At 43.8% G+C, this 23,401-nt stretch overlaps 1 protein-coding gene across 13 annotated transcripts in view; it reads left to right on the forward strand.

Annotated features, from left to right (window-relative positions):
* Positions 1–11,636, forward strand: part of SLC37A1 (solute carrier family 37 member 1) — a 40,408-nt gene extending 28,772 nt beyond the window's left edge. For 11 of the 13 annotated variants that reach the window (XM_087756176.1, XM_087756171.1, XM_087756180.1 and 8 more), the window contains 8 exons: positions 72–134; positions 1,863–1,948; positions 2,608–2,656; positions 3,485–3,558; positions 5,084–5,162; positions 5,733–5,830; positions 8,158–8,210; positions 8,838–11,636. In XM_087756176.1, the coding sequence (XP_087612302.1) occupies positions 72–134; positions 1,863–1,948; positions 2,608–2,656; positions 3,485–3,558; positions 5,084–5,162; positions 5,733–5,830; positions 8,158–8,210; positions 8,838–8,853 (518 nt within the window). In that variant the 3' untranslated portion in view covers positions 8,854–11,636. The remainder of the gene's footprint in view (positions 1–71; positions 135–1,862; positions 1,949–2,607; positions 2,657–3,484; positions 3,559–5,083; positions 5,163–5,732; positions 5,831–8,157; positions 8,211–8,837) is intronic. The other 2 variants (XM_087756182.1, XM_087756184.1) reach the window with 2 other exon arrangements.
* The last annotated feature ends 11,765 nt before the right edge of the window (positions 11,637–23,401 follow it).

Below are 23,401 nucleotides of genomic sequence, written 5' to 3' on the forward strand. Positions count from 1 at the left end.
GACAAGACTGTGTTGAGATTACTATGTTTTGTAGTCTGGAAATGAGACAAATGTTTTCCTTCTGTCACTAGAACATCTTGATGCCAAAAGAGCTGGGGACCTTTCTACACTGTTTGATGTGGGTGGAATCTTCGGTAAGTTTTATATATAAATATTTCGTCCTTCATCAGACCAGTTTAGGAAAAGCTGTGGTACTTACAGCTTACATATATTATTACCCCTTATGCCTTATGTCTGCTGAAAAAGAGTGGCAGTAAAGGTACTAAGTTGAGAGCTGGATTAGTTGTTGAAAACCTAGCAAAATATCTTTAAATTGAACAACTCACGGAGCCAATGATATTGTCCAGTACAGATTGTAAGAGCCAAATATTATAGAATCTTTTTGCTCCGTCAGCTGTGGCCCGTGAGCTCTGGTCACACCACCTGTCAAAATATCTTCCTTTTGTTGCTCTAACGTAACAGAACTATCACAGCTTGTACAGTTGTGTATTTTTTGTGGGCACAGAGGCAAATGGCCAGAGGTGTTTCGTTTTTGTTTTTTTTTTTTTTCTTGATGCCTCATATAACTGTATGTGATAAAATTGGGAGATTGTAATAATAATGAGACTATTCCTTTGTAATTTGTGAGGTGACCGCTGAATAATTAAATTTTTATGCCAGTGCAGACAGTATGGCTTACAGTAAAACAAGCATCATCATCTTGATGCCCAGCTGATTTGTGTGACCCGCCATCCCCCTCCACTTCCCCCAGTTCCCTTATGGAAATAAACCCTGTATCAGTCTATTGGAAAATGATGCTTATGCTAGAGAAGTTTCACTGGATCTAGAGCTATGTAGACTCTGGTAGTTCAAGATGCCAGTGTCAAGGTGTGTTGCAGTTACTGTTCCAGTCTCATGCTGGCTGTGACCTTTGCCATTTCTTATGGCTCATTTCATCCCAGATAGCTAGAAGCCAGAGTTAGCAGTACCTTAGAGATGTGGGTGACTTCTTTCAGCAGCATCTTATTCCGCTGTGAATACAATCTTAACAAGGTGCTGTGTGCTGCTTAGACCTTTGGCATTTACATTTAAATTCAAGTGGGATGTGAGCACTTTAGAGATGGGCAGCTGGGAAGGGAGAGGCAGGCCCAGTGATATTTAGGAATCTGGAGAATCCAGAGAACCTCCTTTCCTTTTCCCCATACCAAGTTCCCTTTGAATCATTTTGGCAGCTCTTTCCCTCAGGCCTTCCAGTCCCCTCCTGCCACATGCTCCGATTAGTAGTTCTGTGTACAGTTGTTGGCAAACACAAGAAGTAGGGAACAGTAAAGAGCCTGGAGTTACTGCCTGAAGAGAAAAAAAATTTTTCATTTGCCCCAAGATCTAGAATAGCTCATTTCCCCTAGTTGCAGTGCAACATGGACAGAGCACTTGAGAGCCAAGTTTATTGTTGAATGTGAGGAGTTCAGACAAGTGAGTAGCTGGGCACAGCTGGATTCCAGAGTGCCAGCAGTGGGGCCACGTGGCACCTGGTGAAAAGGCTTTTTACATTCAAAAGCAGCAGAACAATGATTTCTAAATATTTCTTCCATTTCTGTTCTGCCCCCGCCCTGTCATCTTGGATATTTGGTTGGCATAAACAATGAGGAAGAACAACTGTCTGCTTCTGTTATCTTCCAAGTCAAAACGGGTTGGGTTAATAAGGATATTGCTAAGTGCAAATTATATTGTCAGTCTCATGCTCTGTGCTGCTGTGTATAACTGTACATTAAAAGTCATATCCTATCATTTTAATCTGGGTTGGGTTTCATTAAGTATAACTGATGTCTTTTGTGTAAAACATGCGCAGAATGTTTTCCTCACAGACCTATCTCTTCTTTCAGGTGGAATTTTGGCAGGCCTTATTTCAGACAGGCTGGAGAAGAGGGCATCAACCTGTGGAATGATGTTATTGCTTGCAGCACCCACAGTAAGAGTTTGCCCCTCTCTTACAGCTGCAGCTGAGACTTACACAGCATCCCTTGGGAAGTTCTGCAAACAGCATCTTCTAACTTGGATATAAAGAGTTCAGGCCAGGTTAAAAGCTGTCATGAAAAGTTGAGCACGTGAGCAAGTATAGGCATTGGGGCTGCCTTTACTAAAGAAGCAAACAGGTCTAGTGCATTGCTTGTTACAGGACTACATGGAAATTTTATCACTGTTTGGTGTGTGTTCTGGCCAGTTCTTTAGCTGCTCAAAGGCTAAAATTTCTGTGCTGTAACTATTGGTAAACTGGCAGTTGGGCATATGAGGTGCGTTTTTTCTTTAAGTTTTGATTCTTTTGTGAACAGTATTCTATGCTGTGTTGAAGCTGGCAATTTGAGAGTTTAAAGTTGACTAGTCTCATAATATAGCCCTTTTTTCTGAAAGGACATACTGAGGAATAGGAGCGCATCCCTTATCTCCCTCCTCTGTCCAATCAACCAACCATCCGGCTGTGGTCTAAAAGGGTTTAGTAAAACCTAGGATGCTAGAACTAGCTTTCACATAATCCCAACTAAGATATTTTTTAGTTAGCATGGGGAAAATGGGTAACCTAAGATTAGTACATACGTTGGTATTCAACATGGTTTTTTTCCATCTTTACAGTTGTACATGTTCTCTGCAGTCAGTAAAATGGGCCTTGAGGCTACTGTAGGTGAGTATTTTTAAGTTGTTTTCTGCCTGGCTTTATGTGAACTTTTCATTTATGATCCTTTGATGCTCTTTCCTCTTTTTTTCTTTTTATTTTATTTTTTCCCTGAGAGGAGGAAGTATGGAATCAAATTTCCTAGACTTTGTCTTGCAGGCTTTTTATGGGGTAAGGAAGGGGGCTAGGAAATAAGTAAGGTGTGGCATGAGAACAGTGATTTAGTTAATATCATTAGTCTTCTTTCTGGAGCTTGTTGCTCAGCACAGGTTTTATTATATTCTCTATGCCCAATGTCAGAAGTGTTTAAAGACTACTTGTAGTACTTTTGACAGCAATGTTAACTTTACTTGTTTAATCTGAATTAACTTGTGCCTTTCTATCTGTTACCTCAAAACAGAAGTTGAAACACAAGTTCTGACAGTATTGTCTCCTCTACCTAAAGGCTTTGTTAAGTTTTAGAGCCCTCTGGTACTGGGTGCTGTACAACCAGAGAAGGGGCTTATGGGTGGGTCCCTGTGAGCATCCCCTGCTCTTAGGGTCAGTTTGGTCAGGCTTTTCCCTTTCTCTGACCTACTAGGATCAGTAAAGGCCCAGGAAGTGCCTTTTAACTCAGCCCTGTCTACTCATACATTTGAGAATTCACGTCATGGAGTAAGTGTTGCAGGGAGATACAAATACATGTTGCTTTTCCTCCTGTCCCAATTCTGTAATGGGGCCAGGGAAACCAAGGAAGGATTAAACCATTTGAGAACCACAGGCTATGATGTTTGCTGTTGCTATGATTAAGAGTCATTCATCAACTCACATTTTCTGGTTTTGTTCCACTTGCAACAGTGATGCTGCTTATCAGTGGTGCCCTGGTGAATGGTCCTTATGCGCTGATCACCACTGCTGTCTCTGCCGACTTGGTGAGTTTGGCTTCCCCTCTGCTTGCAGTGTAGCAGCTTTGGCTTCCAGAGAGAGCCCTTTGACTTTTGCAGGGTCGTCAGTGAAGGGGCTGCATTGTCCCTAAGTAAAGGGATAAGGAGCTGGATAGGCAGTACTGAACTCGGGCATTGAGATTGTTTTAGAGTTCGTGTATTAGTATGAATGAGTGTCATGCTTGTGAGAGGCTTCTAAATTATTCTTGCCCACTAACAAGACAGCCCCAATCTTGTAGGTGACAGCCCAAAGTGAATATGAAGGTTTCGTGTAAGGTCAAGTCTCTGTACAGGTGCCTCCTCCTCTTTTATACTTTGCATCTTTAAATGAGGGGAGAGGCTGTGTCTGTGTGAGAGATGAGCTGGAGACCTAATTCCCATCAGTGTGGAAAGCTATACATGGCACATACCCTTACTTTTGTCCATGCTACCCTCTGCCATTTCTTGTACTGGTTGCTGGCACTTGCAGCTGGATCAGGTCAGTCAGTCACAAGTGCCATGTGAAAACATTGACCCTAGTACCTATCATTAGGTAAGCTTCGGAAGGTTGCTTTCAAAGGTCCTCATTCCTTAAGGCACCAAGCAGGAGGCAAAACTCCTCTAACAACAAATGCTCTAAATATAGGAAAAGGAGCAGGACAGAAATCTCCAAACATCCTCTGGAGTCCTATCCTTGGTCTGGAGGTCTTGGCAAGACAAAGAAGGCCAGCCACCATGCATTGCCCATTTTATCCTTAGCCTTGTTGAAGGGGCTGCTAGCTAGAAGGTGGGGCCTGGCATTGCAAGATCCCTACTTGGCCCTTGGGAAGAGGGTTGAAACTGCCAACCAGTTCCTAGGATGTCAGCAATCAAACATCTGACACAAGCAAATGTAAACTGCTGATTATCTGACTCTGTTCTCCTCAGTGTACTGGAGATAAAGGACAGTCTTAGCAGTTCTCTGAACTATTCAGTTTTTTCTGTCTTTTTACTAAGTCATTCCCTTCATCAGTTGTTTTATTCTGAAGACCTGGCTTCTAAAATTGGGACTGAACAGCTTCTTTTGGCTCAAGAATTCTCTGAATTAGCATTTCAGTATATATACATACTTCTGGTACTCTAATATTCCTGTTATAGAAGTGATTTTTTTTTTGGCGGGGGGGGAGAGGGGGAGGTTTCTTTTGTTCTGCAGAGCTTTGCTGTATTAGCAGGGGAAAAGAGGGCCATGGAAACAGCCTTGCAGCATAATGCAAAGCTGAAGTGCCGTCCTTGTTGCTTGAATCCACAGTGTGCAGAACAGAAAGCTTCTTGGCTCTTGTGGTTTGAATAACATGATGTAATAAAGGAGAATGCTGTAGGCAACAGATTGATGGGACAGAAGGCTTCTCTAAGTAATGATAAAAGAGTCTGAGCTAGGCTTTTAAGGCATCTTCACAATGCACATCTAATGTGGAGGGGTGTGAGCTAGATGATGTTGTAAAGACTTCTTCGGAGTTCAGCTCAGGATGGATCTAAGCCCTCTTTGTCACTTTAGGGTACCCATAAAAGCCTGAAAGGGAATGCAAGAGCCTTGTCCACAGTGACAGCGATCATCGACGGAACAGGATCTGTAGGTAAGCCAGAGCTGCAAGGTAGCCTGCCTTAGCTGTGGTAGGTTAAAACAAAGGATCTTTGAGAAACTAGGCTCTCTCCAGTTCACATTTTGCCAGGATTCAGTACAGCTTTGGAAATGGGGAGTAGAGCAAACTTAGCCTTAAACCTCTCTAGTGGTCCCACACCTGAGGGAGGGAGGAAGGAAGAGGGTGGTAGACTGATACTGGGCACAGACAGCAAAAGTAGATGCCATTGGGCTGTTTCTGAGATCAGGGCTATTTTATTTATGCTCTCTGCACTGGTATGTGGAAGGGAGAATTGAGTAGGATTCAGCTTAATACTGGATGGGCATTTTGTTGAGCCAAAGGCAGGCATTTCTCAAACTTCTAGTCTTCCAGCTTCCCCTGTGTTAGGTTTCCCATTGGCTTGCAGCTGTACCAGTAATGTTTTGCACTTTCTGGGACCTTTTAATACATAAGGTAATACTGAGTTAACTAGGTGGAGAAATTGATATTGTAACTCAGAATAACTGTCTTTCAGCATAGTGAATCTTACGTTGCATCATTCTGACTATCAATATTATATTTTAGGTGCAGCTTTGGGGCCTCTCTTAGCTGGTCTTATTTCCCCATCTGGTTGGAACAACGTGTTTTACATGCTCATGGTGGCAGATGCATGTGCCTTGCTAGTAAGTCTAAAAATACTATTTAGTTGCCATGTATTTCCTTTATGCTAAACTATCTTAAAATGCAAATTTTCCTTTTGCAATTTCAATACTCTGTAAGAAACTTGCAATTGTGTAGGAAATTTTCAATTAAAGAGCAAATTTGCTCATTTTGAAATTCTCATCTAATTTTAATCAAAAGTGCAGATTAGTTCTGATGCACTTCAATTCCTGAGCAAATACACATCTGTTAATTGCTGGCTGAGCAGATTATAGCAGCCATAATTGTAAGTAAACCTTCATATATAGACCTAGAAGATGCCTCAGATTCCACTCACAGAAGAATTACTTCTGTTTTCTTTAAAGCCAGTTTAGCAAAGCAGTAACAAATGTTTTGCTACATTGCTATATCATGAAAAGCACCGCGGTAATGAAGCTGTTGAAAGTTAATACATCACATTCTCCAGATGGGCCCTAAAACTGCTGTACTAGGTTAGACGAAAAACTGGCATCCTAACTTTTGACAGTAACCAGGAGCAGATGTTTAGGGAAAATGAGTGCAACACACACGTGGTGGCTTGGTACAAAGCACATCCATTTTCCTTTTTTTCCTGTCTGAGATCCTGTATGATTGATAGGAAGATCTGAAAAGGTAGTTTTGGTTGGTTTTATTCCCCCCTCCCACTTCCGACTTGCCCTGCTTTGCTTTTAAAGACCAAAGTTGACATGAGATGAGGCAAGGCACGTCTTGCTGTACCTTTGAAGTCAGTCTTGCTGCACCCAGCTGTAGGTTAGCCTGTAGGTTACATTTTTGCGTTTGCCACGGATTTCCCTGGCAGGTGTCTGTACCAGCTTTGTTCTCCGGCAGAGCAGAATGCTGCTATGACTACCTCGGAGATGTCTTGAAGTGTCACCTGCTTATCCTCTCCTTCTGAAGTCCTGGGTGGAAGTAGTCACAAAAGGGCAGGGTGACTGTGAAACACTTCAGAAATACTCCTTCCTCTGTACTGGCTGTGCCCAGACAAAGCCCTGTGCCTGCACGGTATTGCACTGAGCTCTGTCCTCCGGCAGAGGAGCTAATGCTGAATGTGTCAGACCACTCTTCCCTGACACAAGAAAAGCAGAAAGTCTTGCTTCGAGTTACAACTGAGGTTTTTTTCCTAAATTCAAGTTAAACCCAAAATTTTAAAGTAGTTTTTTCCACATTTAAGATATGAAATCTCTGGAAATTAAGTAAATAAATTAGGTAAGTTAATAGTTGAAGTATGTTGCCACTGGTAGTCAGCAGCTCTGTAAATCCTGATCTGTGCTGTTTTCAGTATTAGGTATTCCATGCTGCAGAGTGAGGTTTGGGAGATTGTTGTAGTTTTCCTAAGTAGACTTAAAGCTCTGCTTTTTTTTTTATAGTTATTTATTCAAACCAAATGAAAAAATCCCATGTTTCTTTGCAGCATCAGTTAAAATGCCTTTATAAAGGTCTGTTTTTGAGAAGGGTGACTCTGTGCTGTTGTAATAAATCCTGGGTTTTGTTACTCTTGTTCTGCCTTTCCTGTTCTTTGCAGTACAGCATATAGATGCCTGTTTTCAAATGTTATTTCTTCAAGGATATTGGGAGGGGCTTTAGCCTTTTATGTGGTATTCAGTTCTGTCATTCTTGGCCACTCTCATACTTCTGAAACCTTAGGTTTAACTTCCTAGAACACCAGTACTTATAATAGTGAAGAAACTTCCATTTATAACAGTGAGACTCTGAGGATAAGGAAACCTGTAACAGTGAGGAGCCCTGGAAGTTCTAATTCTGTCTTTAATGTACGTGGGAAGCATCAAATTTTATTCATAAAATCACTTTCCTGGGTACTATCATAGTACACCTTTTAAAGTGCACTTCAAAGTCCTGATCCTGCACTTGCAAGTAAACATGACTGACTTTAGTCATCTTGACTAATTGTGTGGTTAAAGCTTTTCACACACAGTTGTTTTTCAGAATAGCAGCTAAAATACTTTTAGGCTCCAAAATTTCCATCTGCCATGTTTTCTTGAAGTCTTGGGTTCCCTCTGCTGGTTTCTTTACGCATCTGCTGGTAAAGTAACTTTGGAAAGCCCTTCTGGTTTTTACAAAGAAATTGATCTCTCAGTTGCAAAAAGGACATTATTTTCCTCTTGCCTATTCATTATGAAAACTCCTCTTCCAAACATTGACTGAGCATCCCTAAATATTTTTTTTAAAACTGATTTCAGCATTACAGGGTAATGAGGAACTCTTCAAATAACAGTGAGCATCTTATCCTGAACCTTAGCTTATTTGTATGTCTGTATAGCTATTAACACAGTTATTGTGACTGTTTTTCCAGTTCTTACTCCGTCTTATTCAGAAGGAACTTCGGTGTAATGCAGATCAGACCCTGTAAGTGTTATGCATGGCTGTTGCTCCTTAATAACAGTTTAAAAAGATGTTACTAAGCCTTTGCTCCATAATACCTAGATGTAGACTGAACATGTTAAGGTTTCTGTATGTCCATTTCTGTCTGTTTTAGTTTTGCTTCAAAAGAGTAATCTCAGTTTGATGTTTTCAAATCATGAACGTTTTTCTTTAGAACATCTTATTTTGAGGAGTATCTGAAAACCCATCTCTGTCACGGTCTCTTGGTTATGGTTTGTTTTTTCCCAAATATGTAATCTTTCTGGGCTTCATCATGGAGCATGCACGTGGGGAATGAGAAGCTACTCAATTGCTTGCTCTGTGTTTGTTAATAGTTTCAAATGTAACTTTTTCCAAAAGGTCTCCTTAAAGGAAAGGGTGACTGAATTTTACGGTGTTTTGAATAGAGAGGAAAAAAAAATCCACCAAATCAATGGGGTTACACTTGCGTACACAAAATCTAAATCGAGCCCCTTTGGTTGTAGTTTTGGAGAAGTAAAATGGACAGAGAATAGAAAAATGCATGGCAAGGGATGGAACCTGCATTTTGAAGTTAGTGGCTGTTATGGCTCATACCTCAACTTTTCCTGCCTGGTTGCTGTTCTTTCCCAGGTTTAAAGAACACTGAGCTACGAGACCAGATTTGGAATGAGACCGTGTCAGTGATCAGAGTTCTGCCCTGAAAAACAAACTTCACGGAACGCGTTATTCTACATTTAAGGGATTCTGTTTGGTGAAGAACTTTGCACGTTTACTGGAAGCAATGTGAGAAACGCAACTGGTAAATCCCTGAAGCTCTTATTTTTGCACAAGAATAAGTACCTCCAGATGGCAACTATTCATCAGATGAAGAGACAGAAACTTTGGGAAGGTTTTAGCAGCGCGCCTCAACTGAGCCAAAGAGAAATACCAAGTGCCTTTTTATTTCTTTTGATAGGATGTTTTTAATTAAAATGCCGAACTGTGTATTTTCCAAAACCAAGTCAATACTAGAGCAGAAGGAAGTTGAAATCATAATAGTCTAAGCAGTGAAATGTTCCAGTGTCAGTGACCCAAGTATGTATCCCTTATGTCATCTAGTGCACGTCAAGGGCATCACTTTATAGAGGATAATACCAGCTGATTATTAAGATGCACTGCTACTAGTATTTTGAAGCTGCTCCGACAATAATAACCTCACCATATTATTAGTTTTTAACTACAGTACTACTTCTAATCCCAAGGACAACATCCAGCCTTTTGGTAGGTAATGAAATGGAATTTACTGTTGTGGTGTACCGCAGTTAGCAGTTTTCACAGACTCTTTGGATGGATGTTAGTCCTCAATTAGGATTGTGCAAAAAGGAGCCCTAAGCAACAAACAGCAGATTATGAGTCAGAATTGCCAGTGGGGGGCTCTAATGATATTCAGGGCATTATAAACTGGTTGTGCAAACGTCACATAATTATTGTGCTGCTCCTCTAGGCTGGGTTGAAATGAGAGGAGGTCCCTTTGGGGTGGCAGAGAACTGTGAGCTGTCATACTCTAGCACTACAGGATTCAACAGATTTGCTGCTTTTGTGCCTGCTGCCACAGTGATCTCTGTGGGTTACTCCCTGATTTCAGTGCTGGTGTGTGCACGTGGAAGTCATTGTCAGATCAGGGCCTTAATAACCAGAAATCTCTTTGAAGTGGCTGATTTCAAGTGGCTCTGAATTTTAGATTTGGAGCCAAAATATCAGAAAAGAAAAATGACCTGGGTGGTAGGTTGTAAGAGGACATTTCAGTAACTAGTGTTATCCAGCAAATGGACGGTTTAATGTCTTCAAAACATATCATTTATTTGTACAGCTATCTCCTTTGCAAAACAGATGTTTCTGCAATTTTTTTTTAAAGATGTACAAAGTAAAAAGGAGGTTTTTTTGTATGAGGTGTTTATACTTAGATCATGAAGGCTAGATAATTTAAACTGTGTATTATTAACTGTATTTATTAAAGTTCTAGGCATATGTCTTGTTCTGAGCTATGCTCTAAGTTTTGTGAAACAATGCAGTAGTCTTTACACTTGATTAACAAAACAGCACACTCTAAAATAGTCCTGCAAAACATGGAGAAATGTCTCATCAGCTGCTGGTGTTGTTCCCTGTGCTGGCACAACACTTAATTTCCAGGGCTGTTTTGTAATTGTTCAGTCTTCGATGAGTTATTTCACTGGCTTGATTGAGCATGTGCTTTATGCCTGACTTGAACAGTATAAGAATGTGTTCATTTTTAACTGTTTTGCTGAACAGAGATACAGGGAAGACCTCAGTCCCACAAAGACGTAAGGAGGGTACCAAAGTCCTTGCAAGTGAATGCTCTACGTAGGTCCTGGACCTGCAGTTACCCAGATGAATGGTTAACTTCACACATTTTGAGTAAACCTGTTGAGACCGGTGGGGATACTCAACATGCGCATTCGTAAATCTGCGCTGCGTTTGGGCTTTAGGCTGCAGTTAAATGCGACAGAACTCTGCAGCGACGTTACTTGAAAGGACTTCCATCCCGGTGGGGTGGCACGCTGCCCCTCGCTCAGCCGGGCTGGCTCTGGGGGACTGCTAGCCAGGCCAGGGGACTGACCTACCCTCTGATGGGGGGAAAAATAACATTGCAACCCCAAAACCGCTGTACTGGCACAGCTTCAATGGCTGTGTGAGGAGGGAGAGGTGGAGGACTTCTTTAGCTGAACATGTCATTCCCTTCCCCACGGAAAGGTGTGTAGAGCTACGTACTAGTTTATCGAAACAATTTAAACTCTCAAACTCTGCTGTGCTCAGATTTTGAGAGGCTGTTGCCTATGGGCTGAACTCTTAGGTTAAAATGCTGTCAGTTGTATTTAACAGTTACAGGTTGTAGAGATATTTAACTGTGGTTTGGATTTTACATGTTATACTTGTTGGGGCTGCTGCTGTTATTTATTTATTTATTGGAATAGCTTTTGCACTGCAGTGACTCGGGTATGGGATGATGACAACGTCAGAGACGCCGGGCTGAGTCCTTCCTTCCATCGACTGTAGGAGGGAGGTAAGACTCTTCAGCGTGCCGATGTCTCCTTCCTTGCTAAAGTGCAGCATTTCAGTTCCTCCCAGCTACGAATTTGTGGGACAAAAAGACAAAGATTTGCTTTTCTTTCTTAACAACCGTAAAGGTCCACAAGTTGTAAATAAACTGTGCTTTGTTAGTATTGGGTGTCAATATCCATTCATCTGGAAATGAGCAAGACTGACAAAATTTTGTATGTAGAAATGTGAGTGACCAGTAGGTAGGGCCAAATTTAAATATGACTGCAGGGTTGGTTTGTTGTTTTTTAATGCTGGTTATTGTGAATATTATCCATTTACCATCCTGTGTTGAATAAAAATAGATTCTGCTTTAAAATAAGAACTGTTGGTTACTTCATCTTTTATATCTCCTTGAAGAAATGCTCCATTTATTGGTTGGAAGGATAGACATCCCTGCTGGGACAGCACTCCTGTCTCTTGTGAGGTTCATTAGGAGAACAAATTAGAACCTTTTGTTCTGAAAACAGTGCCCTTCTCAACTTGTAATTATTTTCATTTCATGGGATTGCAGGTTGTACAACATCAATATTTCCAATCAGCTGCATCAGATGGGTATATTCTGCCTACTTATTTTGGTCTAGTAGGGAAGGAGGACACTCACTCAAGTCAGGGACTGAGTCCAGCTCCTACAGCACAGTTTTAAGGCGACTTTTTTTGTTGTCTGCTTTGCTTGCTCTTCAGTTTATATGGAACTGAAATTGAAAAGCTTCATCTTTTCTCTCTAGCTGTAATCATCTTCAACATTTATTGTCTTGATTCTGTTATGATGTTTGATGGGGTTTGTGTGCCTCTACCAGAGATACAATGTCCAAACAACAGATGCGCTGGGGAAAAACTGCTTGGAAAGGAAAACAATTTCTGGTTAGAAAAAGATGTCTGAGGGTCTTGGACAGAATTTCTCATCAAAATGTGCCCAAAGCACCTCCCAGGAATAGGCAAATAATGGCTGGAGCATCTTCTAAAAGAAGGGAGACTCGGATCCAAGTTTCTGTTCTGCCCGATTCAGAGCAGGAGCCTCCAGCAGAGCACTTGTCCGTGAGCTCATGAGCGCCCCGGCTGTTGCTGGACATGCTGCAGTGGAGGTTTGTCTCCGTTGTGTGTAGGAAGGGTTTATTTATAGGGTGGGAAAAAGATGAAGGGAAGGTGGTGTATTCACAGGTCACTTTGAGACTTCTTTTGCCTCTAAGTTGAACTGCTAACCCGCTCCATGCACTGATACACCTACTCCTATATGTTTTGCCAGTTAGGAAATTCCAGAAGGAATTCCGCCATCCGCTTTGGGAGGTTATTGCATTTATTTCTGGCCTAATATCTTTAGAATAACCACGGCAATCCTCCCTGTGCGTTTGTGCCAATGTCACACTGCCTCAGACTTCGGCTGACCTCATGATGTGTGCGCGTGGGAATCTGTTGGGTTGCTGCTGGTGGGTGTCGCCAGTGACTGATGTGGGGGGTTGTTTATATCAGAAGTGCTGCTCAGAATTAGGTAGATGTAAGATGGTATACATGAAATCAGAGGATGTTTAGAGCTGTTGGAGGTGACTGTTCTTCATATGGAATTAGTTTGGGGAAGATTGTTTACAATCCCATCAAATGATAAGGCCCAGAATTGGTAACAGTGGTGTTCTCTGGTCTGAATGAAATTTTATGGCCTGCATATTACATAGGAGGTTAGACTAGATTATTTCATGATTTGTCCCAGCCTCAGAGTTTATCTGATACGATGTTCTGATTGCTGAACTATGTTGCTTTCACCTTAGAGCAAGTCTGTTTTGGTTTTGTTTTGCTCTCTGCTAAACTAGCCACGCAATGGTACGGGCTCTTCCTCCTGCCCTCCTCTCGCAGCCTGCCGTAGGCAGTTCGCTGGGAGGTCTGCCTCTGCGTGCTCTGGGGCTTTGGTAGCCTTGAACTACACGTTCTGCCACGCCGAGTTAAAAAGCTGACTCTCATCCTTAAAGCTGAGGGGGGGAAGGAGAGGATTTAACTGCTGGTATGCTTCAGCCTTGTGTTCGGTGACCTTAGTGTTGTGTTATGCCGCGCTGCCTTGGAGTTTATTAAACTCAATTGCTATAAAATGTTGGTTGTTTCCTTCTTTGGTTAGTTTCCAGTTTGGAATAAGGAGAGAACTGGTTAACATCACCAGCTTGGGATTTATTTTTATTTTTTCCTCTGTATTTCTTGGTGTAGTATGCCAGTTATCCTTCACAGCTCTGTAAACTGTGAACGCAAGAGCCAAACTTTGTTGAGGCATATTTCAGGGAACCTGCTACTCTCCTGCATCAGGAGATTAGCTGTCAAAAATGTGTTGAAACTCTCTTTTGATGCTGTACTTCACTAGAGGATTCTAAGGATGTTTTCTTCACCTCCTGATGCTACTGGGAGTAGGGCTTCTCTCCCTTCTTCGCTTATAAAAGCAGCTGACAAATTTTTAGCCACATTTCCACAATACTCCCTTTGGTCCAGTTGTTTCTTTCAGGCAGAGGAGGACACTGAACTGACTTCACATGTACTGCCAGGTAAGTATAAACATTGAAACACTGTCAAAAGGCTGATGCACCAGGTAATGTGTCTCACTTAAATGGGATTGCAGAAACTTTCCTTCCTGGGGGTTGATTACAGTCTTCACGCCAAGCGTTCCCAGCCATTCAGAAGTGTAAGACAAGCGCTCTTTTCATGAATTATTTACCCTGCAACTTCACATCATAAGGTTGAGAGTTGATATATGTATTCTGTGCCATACCATAAGGGTACATACACACACATCCATAGAATATCCTTGCTTGTGGCTGTTAAATAACTCCTGATGTAAATAAATACAAATGAGTGGTTTGTTTTTTTTTTTCCTCCCCCCGGAGAGGTATATCTGCATGTCAGTGAGGTTTTAAAACAAAACAACAAAAAAAAAAAAGGCAAAGGAAAGTAAGGTGCCCGCTAGCATAAGTCAGCAGAAGGATGCAGTCAAGAGCTTGAACAGATTTCATATGAAAAAGAGCAAGGGCCTTTGTGTATGAAAAATTGGCTACAGATAAAAAAAGGAAGGAAAAAGACAGAAAGGTGGTTCAGTTTTGGAAATGAAAAGAAAGAGGAGGACATCAAATGATGATGCATAATTAAAATGCAGGGTGTAATTGCAGTGCTAGAGAAATGTGAATGTGGGATGACGTAATGGTAAAAATGCGAAGAAGGCAAAGCGCAAAAGACTGAGTTGACTGGAAAACTGGGAAGAGAGGTGAAAATCTGGTGTCAGGATAAAAAAAGGTGCGGGGGGGGCGGGCGGGGGGGTGGGAAGAGCCACCTAACCCCAAAGTCCTGTGTGCTGAGCAGTGTTTGCAGGTGGGAGCAAGGGGGCTGCTCTCCCCGTCTGCCTTTGGTGGGCACTGGGCTTGGCCTCAGGAGGACCTGGGACCCCCGAGGGACATATCCTGAGGGTAGAGGGCTGCCGTGGCTGCATGTGGAGCTGGGCAGCTGCTGGGTCCCTTCCCACCTGTTATTTAGGCATACGTAACCTCTAAGGTAAATAGACGCTTTGGCCTGAACAACCTTTTGATTTTTCAGTTCCCAGAGGGTTCATGTGAAGTTTGGCATTTCTGTGCTCACAGCTGTAATTTTTATATTTTTTTTTTTTTTCTCTCCAGGAGCCAGTTGGTTCCTGTGCTTGTAAGAAACACCTGCAAAGGTTGGGGTGATGTCCTATCCCAGTGCTGTAGTGACCAAGGGCTTCTGCAGGTCCCTGTGGAGCCATCGCAGGACTTGCATCCAGTAGCGTTCAGTTGATTTTTCACTTTTTGGCATCAGCATGCTCCTTTGCTCGTGTGATGGCAGGTGGGAGGCAGGGCTGGGTGAGCAGCTAGTGGAGAACCTGAGTGGGGCTGAAATTTTGGATGTCCTTTGCAGGCAAGGTGCAGGCCTGTCCCTGTGCAGCCCGCTTTGAATTACTTCCATCATCTCCAGGTTACTGTAGTTATTTGAATCTAGGCTTGGGCCTAGGGTTAGTGCTTCAAAAATAAACATCTTAGAACTTGAATTACTCTCATATTTGCATTTATTTACCATCATACTAATCAATTCTCGTGGTCTAATCACATTTATAGTGTGTTTTTAAAAATACAACAGAAAAATTTGAGCTAAAACTTACTTCTCATCTTTCCTCATCCCTATAGGTCCCTTTCTTGCATAAACCTGGCCTTGCATTTGTAGGGTTTCTCCCAATATCGCAGGGTGCAGATTTCATATGTGTAGAAAATTGGCTTTTTGTGGCCTGCCATCTATGACTGAGTTAATTTTGTTTGTTTCACATAAAGATTCGCAGAAGGCAAAACCTTGGCGAGGTGGTATTGGATAGATGAACTGTGGCAGAGCAGGGTGAAGTAAGTTCATAGAATCACAGAATGGTTTGGGCTTAAAGATCACCTGGTTCCAACCCCCCTGCCATGGGCAGGGACACCTTCCACTAGACCAGGCTGCTCAAAGCCCCATCCATCCTGGGGCTTGAACACTTCCAGGGATGGGGCATCCACACCTTCTCTGGGCAACCTGTGCCAGTGCCTCACCACCCCCATAGTGTAGAATTTCTTCCTTATATCTAATCTAAATCTGCCCTCTTTCAGTTTAAAGCCATTACCCCTTGTCCTATCACTATGTGACCTGTAAAAAGTCCCTCTCCCAACTTTCTTGTAGGCCCCCTTCAGGTACTGGAAGGCTGCTGTAAGGTCTCCTTATAAGTTGCTTAACCTTTCCCAGCCATGAGTATTTTGGCAATTGTACTCACAGGCTGCAGCAAAGATGTAATCTCTTCCAGTCTTTACTCGTAGAAACTGATTGCCCTTTCGCTTGTGGAACTCAGGAGCAAGCGTTTGGAGAATCCAAAACCTTCATTTAGGTCCTTGCTGTCTTGGGCACTGAAGATTTTTTTTAGTTTATCTGGTACCTAAATCCTTAACAGGTGGCCTGACTTTCTTAGGTTATTCAGAAACCAGCAGCAGCTCCTTGCATTGAGGTCAGAACTCAAAGCAGCAGCCTGAGTTCATACGCTAAATCAAGAGGGATGCAGATGCGTTTGTGTTTCAGCACGAACTGGGAACAAGCTGAAAGGGCTGGGTTTCACTGCCCGATAGGTACAGGGAGTCTCGCTCAGAAGAGAAGCGACAAAACAATCAATGACTCCTAAGTTCTCACCTTCTCATTTTTGTGATACGAAGGGTAGTTGGTATAGGCAGCCCATCATAGCCGAGTGACGTACAGGCAAAGCTTTTGGAAGGAGTGGGTTTCTTCTGTGATAACAGTGATGGTATTTCTGCTGCAGAGGACAGAGTTTTATATTTGAGTCTGAGTCACCCAGCTTCGCCACAGGCCGTGTGAGACTTCAGCCTAATAAGTGCAGCAGGTTCTGAATCTATTATTAAATTGCTCTGATCATCTGGTAGGAAACAGCTGAACGTTGCATTGTTGTGGCAGAATCTGCAGGTTTGGTTTTATAACGACAGGTGTAACAACAGGATTTGATGTAGCCATCCCTGTTAGAAGTCTTTACAAAGCTTCCTCCCCCTTTTCCTCTCCTGCAGCTTTCCAGTTACGTGAAAGGAAGAAAGCGCATTAACAAAGAACAAAAGAGGTCACTAAAAATGTATCAAAAGCATATTCTATCTCCCAAATAGAAGAAAGAGCCGAAACGGCATGCAGGGTCACCCGTGCTGGGGTGACCATCGCCCCACCTGCACATGTGTTCAGCTCGGCACCAGCTCTTTACTTCCCTCTTGGCCGTGGTAGGGATTTGGAAGTAAGAAAGTTTGCAGCTTGCTTGGCACTGAGGGGAATCCATTACCACAGCTGGTCTGCGTCCTTGTCTGCTTGCAAAACGGTGCGGTTGCCGAGAGCGGAGAGAAATAGAGAGAAACCTTCTGGTTTCCTTGCTCTGATTTTTACACTGGCAGTTCTCAAAATAGGGGTCACCAACCCAGAAAGGCAGAACTGGGCTGGCTGACAAATCCGGGGTGCAGGCAGAGAAGCCTGAGAATGTGCGTTTTAGGACTGATACCTGTATTACAGTTACATTAGACAGACTAACTTCCCATATGCTTTGCTGTCAGACAAATCACGAGACTCTAAACTTACCCCAGATTTCAGCAAATAATTTTTTCAGGAGGATGAAATCCCTCTCTAGCAAAGCACCTAGAAATGGTGATTGGATTAAATCCCTTGAACATCTGAAGTAGAACTAACACATCTAGTTCTCAGAACAATTTTCACATTGCTGTCATTTGAAATGAGACCTCTTGGTAGAAAGGTTACAGATGATGTAAGTCATACAGTAACAGGGAAAACAAAGCTTCTGTATTTGCCTGCTTGAAGTCCTCTAATAAAATAATGCATCTGTTGAAGCAGCATCTAAATGTCATTTCTGTGTGTAATCAGAAAGGAAATGTTATTCCTAAGCCTCGTTCCTATATACAGTTTTTTCAGCCTTCCCAGGCCCATAAAAGGAGTCAAAATTACTGATTAGCAGCTCTGGTACATTCACCTTATGCATCCCTGTAAACATCAGAAACTGCCTTCCAAGTTGTTTTTGCTGTCTCTGTTTTTCAGCCGCAGTTGAAATTGTCCATGTGAACGTGCTCTGCTGAGAACAACAACAACCAACCTAATGATAAACTGCTAGTCTTACTTTTTAGGCCAAAAAATGGATCTAGCAAGCACTCGGGTGCTGCGTGACTTTCCCGCAAGTTTAGTATTCTGTGGCATGAGTCTATTTTTAAGCAAGTTTGTCCAAGCAATTACTTTGTGAATTACAGTTCGATTCGCCCAGAATCAAATCCTGGATGGTTTCGGAGCGTGCAGCCTTTGCTGGGCTCAGTCTGTGCAGGTATCTGGGCTGTCGGTGGCAGCTAACGCTCCCTGGGGGATGCGCTGGCTGGGGGAGGCTGGGCCGGGATGCCAAGGGCAGGATGTTTTCACAAAGTGATCCGCAGTGATGGATTTTGTGTCTCGGGAGGACCCAGCTGAGCTTAAACCTCCTCACTTTTAGAATGTGAAGCAGAGCTGGTTGCTGAAGCTGGCAGGCTCTTAAGCAATGGTGTCAAAAGAAACACGGAGCAGATGCACCCAGAGAGCAGCAGTGGCAGCACTGGGGGAGAAGTTGGACTCCAAAGGCGTGAGAAGAGCGTGTGGCTCCTCTCAGGTACTGGTGGGATGTCTTAACCTTATAGGAAGCTTGGATATCCTCGTGGAGGACTCCGTGGAAATTCCTACAAATAATATTCAGCAATGCAGAAACAGCTAGTAATGGTGATGCTTTGTGTATTGCAACATGATGCTATAGCACGCTAGCAATATTTAATTCATGGTAGCCACCACACGTCTAGGGGGGTGTGTTGTGTGTTTGGGGGGAGCACGTTCATAATGCATGCCATACCTTAAAGATTTATAGAGACGCACACAGACACGTGCACATGAACCAGGCACACCTCTGAACAGCAGCTCTTCAGCAACAGGCACAGTTCTTCAAGTAAAACTCCAGTCTCAGTCGCTCACTCTGGGAACATGGTGTGATTGGGTTGGAGAAGGGGAGAGGGATGTGTGGAAGACAAATAGACCAAAAGCACCATTTTATTAAGAGAAACAAAGTGATGTGTTGGCTTTGGCCTTCTCCCTAGCAAGTGCGAGGGTCAAGCACTCGTATGCTCCAAAGCAAGCAGGGCTCGGCGTCTCTGCAGGAGCCCTGTTTTGTTGGTACATGATTCTGGCTCTGTGGCTTTGCTGCTGCCTGTGGGCACCATTCCTTCGGCAGAGGGAAGGCGGAGATCTGGTTGCACTGCTGGCAGGAGAGCCGGGTGGCAACCAGTAGGGAGACTGCACCCCTCGGATGAAATGGGGCAGGGGGAGAAGTGTGGAGCCCCTTCAGCCGTGGCAGATGAAGACACTGGGGCAGATAGTGGGGAGCAGAGCACTGGTCAGAGGAGATGATGATGGAAGAGCAGCAGGAGAAACCAAAAAAAAAACCAAAAAAAGTGCAGGGAAAAGGCGTGGGGTTGGAGAGAAGAGCTGGGCATGACATTGTGCCCTTTTTAGTGGAGGGCTGCTGGGTTTTACTTTATTTCTGTATGTCCTCGATCTTCTCAGTTTCTGATCTGAAAACTTGTTTGCTGCCTATGGGAAGCTTCTAGACAGTGGCTAAGAGCCAACAGTGCATTTTCATCAAACACTTGGGCAGAGCGAGAGATCCAAGGAAGGGAAAACCTTCACATCCAGCGTCCAGGTTGTGTTGAAGCAGCTGAAGGTGGGTGGATAAGGATTTTAAGAAAAAATCCGAGTGAATCCAGTGAAATCCATTCAAAGAAGGAAAAAGAAGGAAGAAAGGAGGAAGAGGAGGAAGAAAGACTAGGAGGGAGACATGGCTTCAGCTGTGTTGGAGAGTGACAGGAGAGGATCCAGTCACTAACAAAGCCCCTCTGGAAGAAGCTTCCCACTAAAAGCCAGCAGCTGTCATGCCAGGAGCCCTTGGAGATGGCCGTGAGGGTTGTCCCTGCTGATGGTCCCTGAGCTGCTCTCCTCAATTTTGAGGCTAAGTGCATAGAATCATAGAATGGTTTGGGCTGGAAGGCACCTTTAGAGGTCATCTAGTCCATCCCCCCTGCAACTGGCAGGGACATCTTCAACTCGATCAGGTTGCTCAGAGCCCCACCCAGCCTGTCCTTGAATGTTTCCAGGGATGGGGCATCTACCACCTCTCTGGGCAACCCGTTCCAGTGTTTCACCACCCTCATCGTGAAAATTTTTTTCCTTGTGTAAATGCTATAGACCCACCTCAGCGTGGTGACGGTGGGTCCTTCCCTGCGCAGGAGCTAGGAGGGGAAGCACTGGCTTGAGCTTGCGTTCTTTACCTCTTGCAATATCTTGGACATTGATGTTCACATCTCAAAACCAATGTTACTGGTCTCAGGGTTGACCTGGGGCCACCTCTAAGAAAGGGAGACTGCAGGAGGGGAGGGGAGGTATGGGCTGAGGCCCAGCACCATGGTGAAAACTTGGGCTCTGCAGGGCAGAATCAAATGGAGGATGGAGAAAAGGTAGTGAAAAATATTTACAAAAAAAAAATAAAATTCCGTTTCTGTGTGAGGCACTCCCTCCCCCCCATAAGCTACTGCCATTTGATTTTCTGTAACACTTCAGTGCTGCCCTTTCTCCTGACCATACCATTACTTTATGATATTTACTGTTTTACTTGGGAAATGGAATTGTCTTATTGCATGAAAATCTCGGTTCAATTTTGTTCCTTAGTGAAAGTTTCTGGCTTTCAAAGTTGTAGAGGAAAGCTCACATACGTGACCTGGATGAACAGTCAGGTTCAGAAAATAGGAGATAAGTAAAAAGAAGAGCCACAAATGTGTTATTTGAAAACAGACGCTAATGATCTCTCATCCAATCTTTTGAGTTTCTTTGGTCATGACCTATGATTTTTAGAAAAGGTGATGATGCTAATAGAGAGACCTGTGATGGGTGATTGTCTAGGTAAAGCTCCCAGGGAAAAGCATCACTCAACTCAACGTTGTTTTGGAAACTGCAAGAACAGTTAAAAATTTGCCCATTTCATGCAGCCTTCGTTATTCTGGTGGAGCAGATCAGGAACTTGCAGCGCTACCTGAGGCTTTTGTCATCCTTTTCACACAGTGTCTGTGGCTCTGTTCTGTCCTCCCACCCTAAAAGCTGGGACTCTTTAATCTCTTATTGAGAAAATGTGCTTCTGCCCGTTAATGGAAACAGCACTGAATGATCTGTGCAAACAGAACAAATATGAGAAAATACATACGTTATAGAAAAATGTTATGTATTTGAAGTGTTATCTAACTATTTTTGAAGATCAGTATTTTTTAAATTATATTAAAATAGAAGGTCTAATTTTTTACGTACTGCAAAGAACTGTGCAAAGTCCCTTTATGCTGACCCCCCAGGCTAGCTCCGATTTTTATGGGACGGTGTGATGCAGTTGAGGTACAATCTCTCACCCAGGGTCCAAACTTTGCCAATGCACCTAGGCTGCTGAAAAGCAACCCCAAGTAGCGAAACATTTTGCAGCCATTCCTGCTGATGTGACAGTGGCTCGGTGTTGTAAAGAGGGGGTGATCGCCAGCCTGCAGACGAGGAGGCACCCAGGGATGAGTCACGGATGCAGCAGTGATTGCCTCCCGCTCTGCCCACTCGGGTCTTTAGCCCAGACACAAAAGTGCACGGACACCCCCATCCCCCGGGCCCCACATCTTGTGAACGTGTGAAATACGCCAGGCTGGCACCGGTATTAGCAACCCTTCGTTAATCTTTGGTTTGCCAAGACTTTAGGGTGTCTGAGGTCTGCTTGTCAGAAAGATGGAAATAGCTGATTTACAGTGAGTCACTGAGCTGCTCAGATGGCAGTCTCCCAAAACAGGCATCTGAAGTAACTTCACTTTCCTGCACCACATAAAATGCCAGGCGGTTTTCTTCAAGTCGAGCCGTGTATTGCTTCCCTCCCGTTTGGGAGCATGGGCTGCGGCCCCTGCGCAGGCTTTCCTGCCAAGAGCATGAGCCAACCTTGTGCAGCAGAGGGAATTGACTTTTCCACTTCTTGGCTATCGTCCCTCTGAACGATCTAGCGAGTGACTCCAGACACAGTTAATTTCATTTATTTTTTTCTTATCGGCTCTTGAAAGTTCCAATTGGGTCTGCTAATTTCTTCCATGACCTTATGAAAAGACAGCTTTTACAGCTGGGCTTTCCCAGAAGCTCTGTACCAGGGATCCAGCACGCTGACTGCGTGTGTCATTAGCAGCTAGTTAGGGGCTGTGTTTATGTATGTATTGCATGCTTCATATACAGCAGTGCCTAGGGCAAGATTGCAAGGCACTCAGGTGCTCTTGGCTCCACATCAGTACTTTAAATGAAGGGCTAGGAACAGATAGCTGGATTACAGAGATGGGAAGGGAGCGAGAAATGAAGGGAAGAGATGGAAAATGGAAAGCAGAGAGGGAAGGGAGCCTATAAATGAAGCTGCGAGGTTGCAGGATTGCTGCAACGGAAGAGGGTGCAGCCAAGTCTCTCTGTAGGCAGCTGGCAGCGCTCAGCACCGTGGCATGGGGATGCCCGTGGTCCTGCTTGCTCCTGGCAGGGAGAAGGGAGCCAGGAGAAGGGTCTCCTGGGGAGGCGCTGCAAAGCGCTCTTAGCAAAATCAGGACCTAAGGTTGTCTGAGCCACTGCATTGCAAAGCCTGTGTCAAGGACCTGATGAAAAAAAGGTCCTCTGCAATGAAAAAAAATGCTTGTGGAGGCTGAGCTTCCTCCACACCCAGCAGGGAGCAGGGAAAAGGCAATGGGTTTACACTGCTGGGAGACCTTCAGGAAATCAACCCAGGGAGCTACCAGATATTACAAGTGCTTTAGAAAACAGATTACTAAAAAAATTGCTAACATAGAGCTGGAGAAAGAAGGTTTTTTCCTCAGTAGACAAAAGAGGAAAGTCAAGAAATGCCAGATGCTGTAATGGACACACGCTTTCATAAAGTGGAATGATCGCCTGTGGTTTGAGACTGCTCTTCTTCTCCAAGCCAGTATTGCACACATGGATGAGTATTTGTGAGTTAACAGGGTTTGCTATTTTTACTTTCCCAAGATTTGAGCCTATTAACTGCCATGTGTGAGTGTTGAGACACAAGTGAGAACTACTGTTACCAGAATTTTAACAACTGTAAACAGAAGAAAGGCAGTATTATCACCGAGGTGGCCAGCTTTGTTGGATTAAAGAGCAAGGCTGGTTTCCAAGTGAGTAATACTACATCTCCAGCCCACAGGGCTGTATATCTGCACCCTGCTGCCCCGGACCAGCCACGTCAGGAGATGCTGCAGCTCCCCTCCAGCCCACGTTCCTGGGGGTTTGCCATGGAAACCGGGATGCGGGCGATTACGGCTGCACCGTGTGGATTGGGGCTGGGGCTGGGGTGAGCAACGGACCCAGAAATGGGGCTGGAGCCAAAAGTGAGGTGGAGAGCTGCGCCGCTGCAATGTGGAGGGCCAAACGCGGGCTTTCAGGGCCTGTGTAGACAAATCATACAAAGGCCCTGATATTAATAATCA

This window comes from Nipponia nippon, unplaced genomic scaffold (assembly GCF_047370975.1).
Source record: "Nipponia nippon isolate SJK-2023a ecotype South Korea unplaced genomic scaffold, ASM4737097v1 scaffold_2, whole genome shotgun sequence".
NCBI lineage: Eukaryota > Metazoa > Chordata > Aves > Pelecaniformes > Threskiornithidae > Nipponia > Nipponia nippon.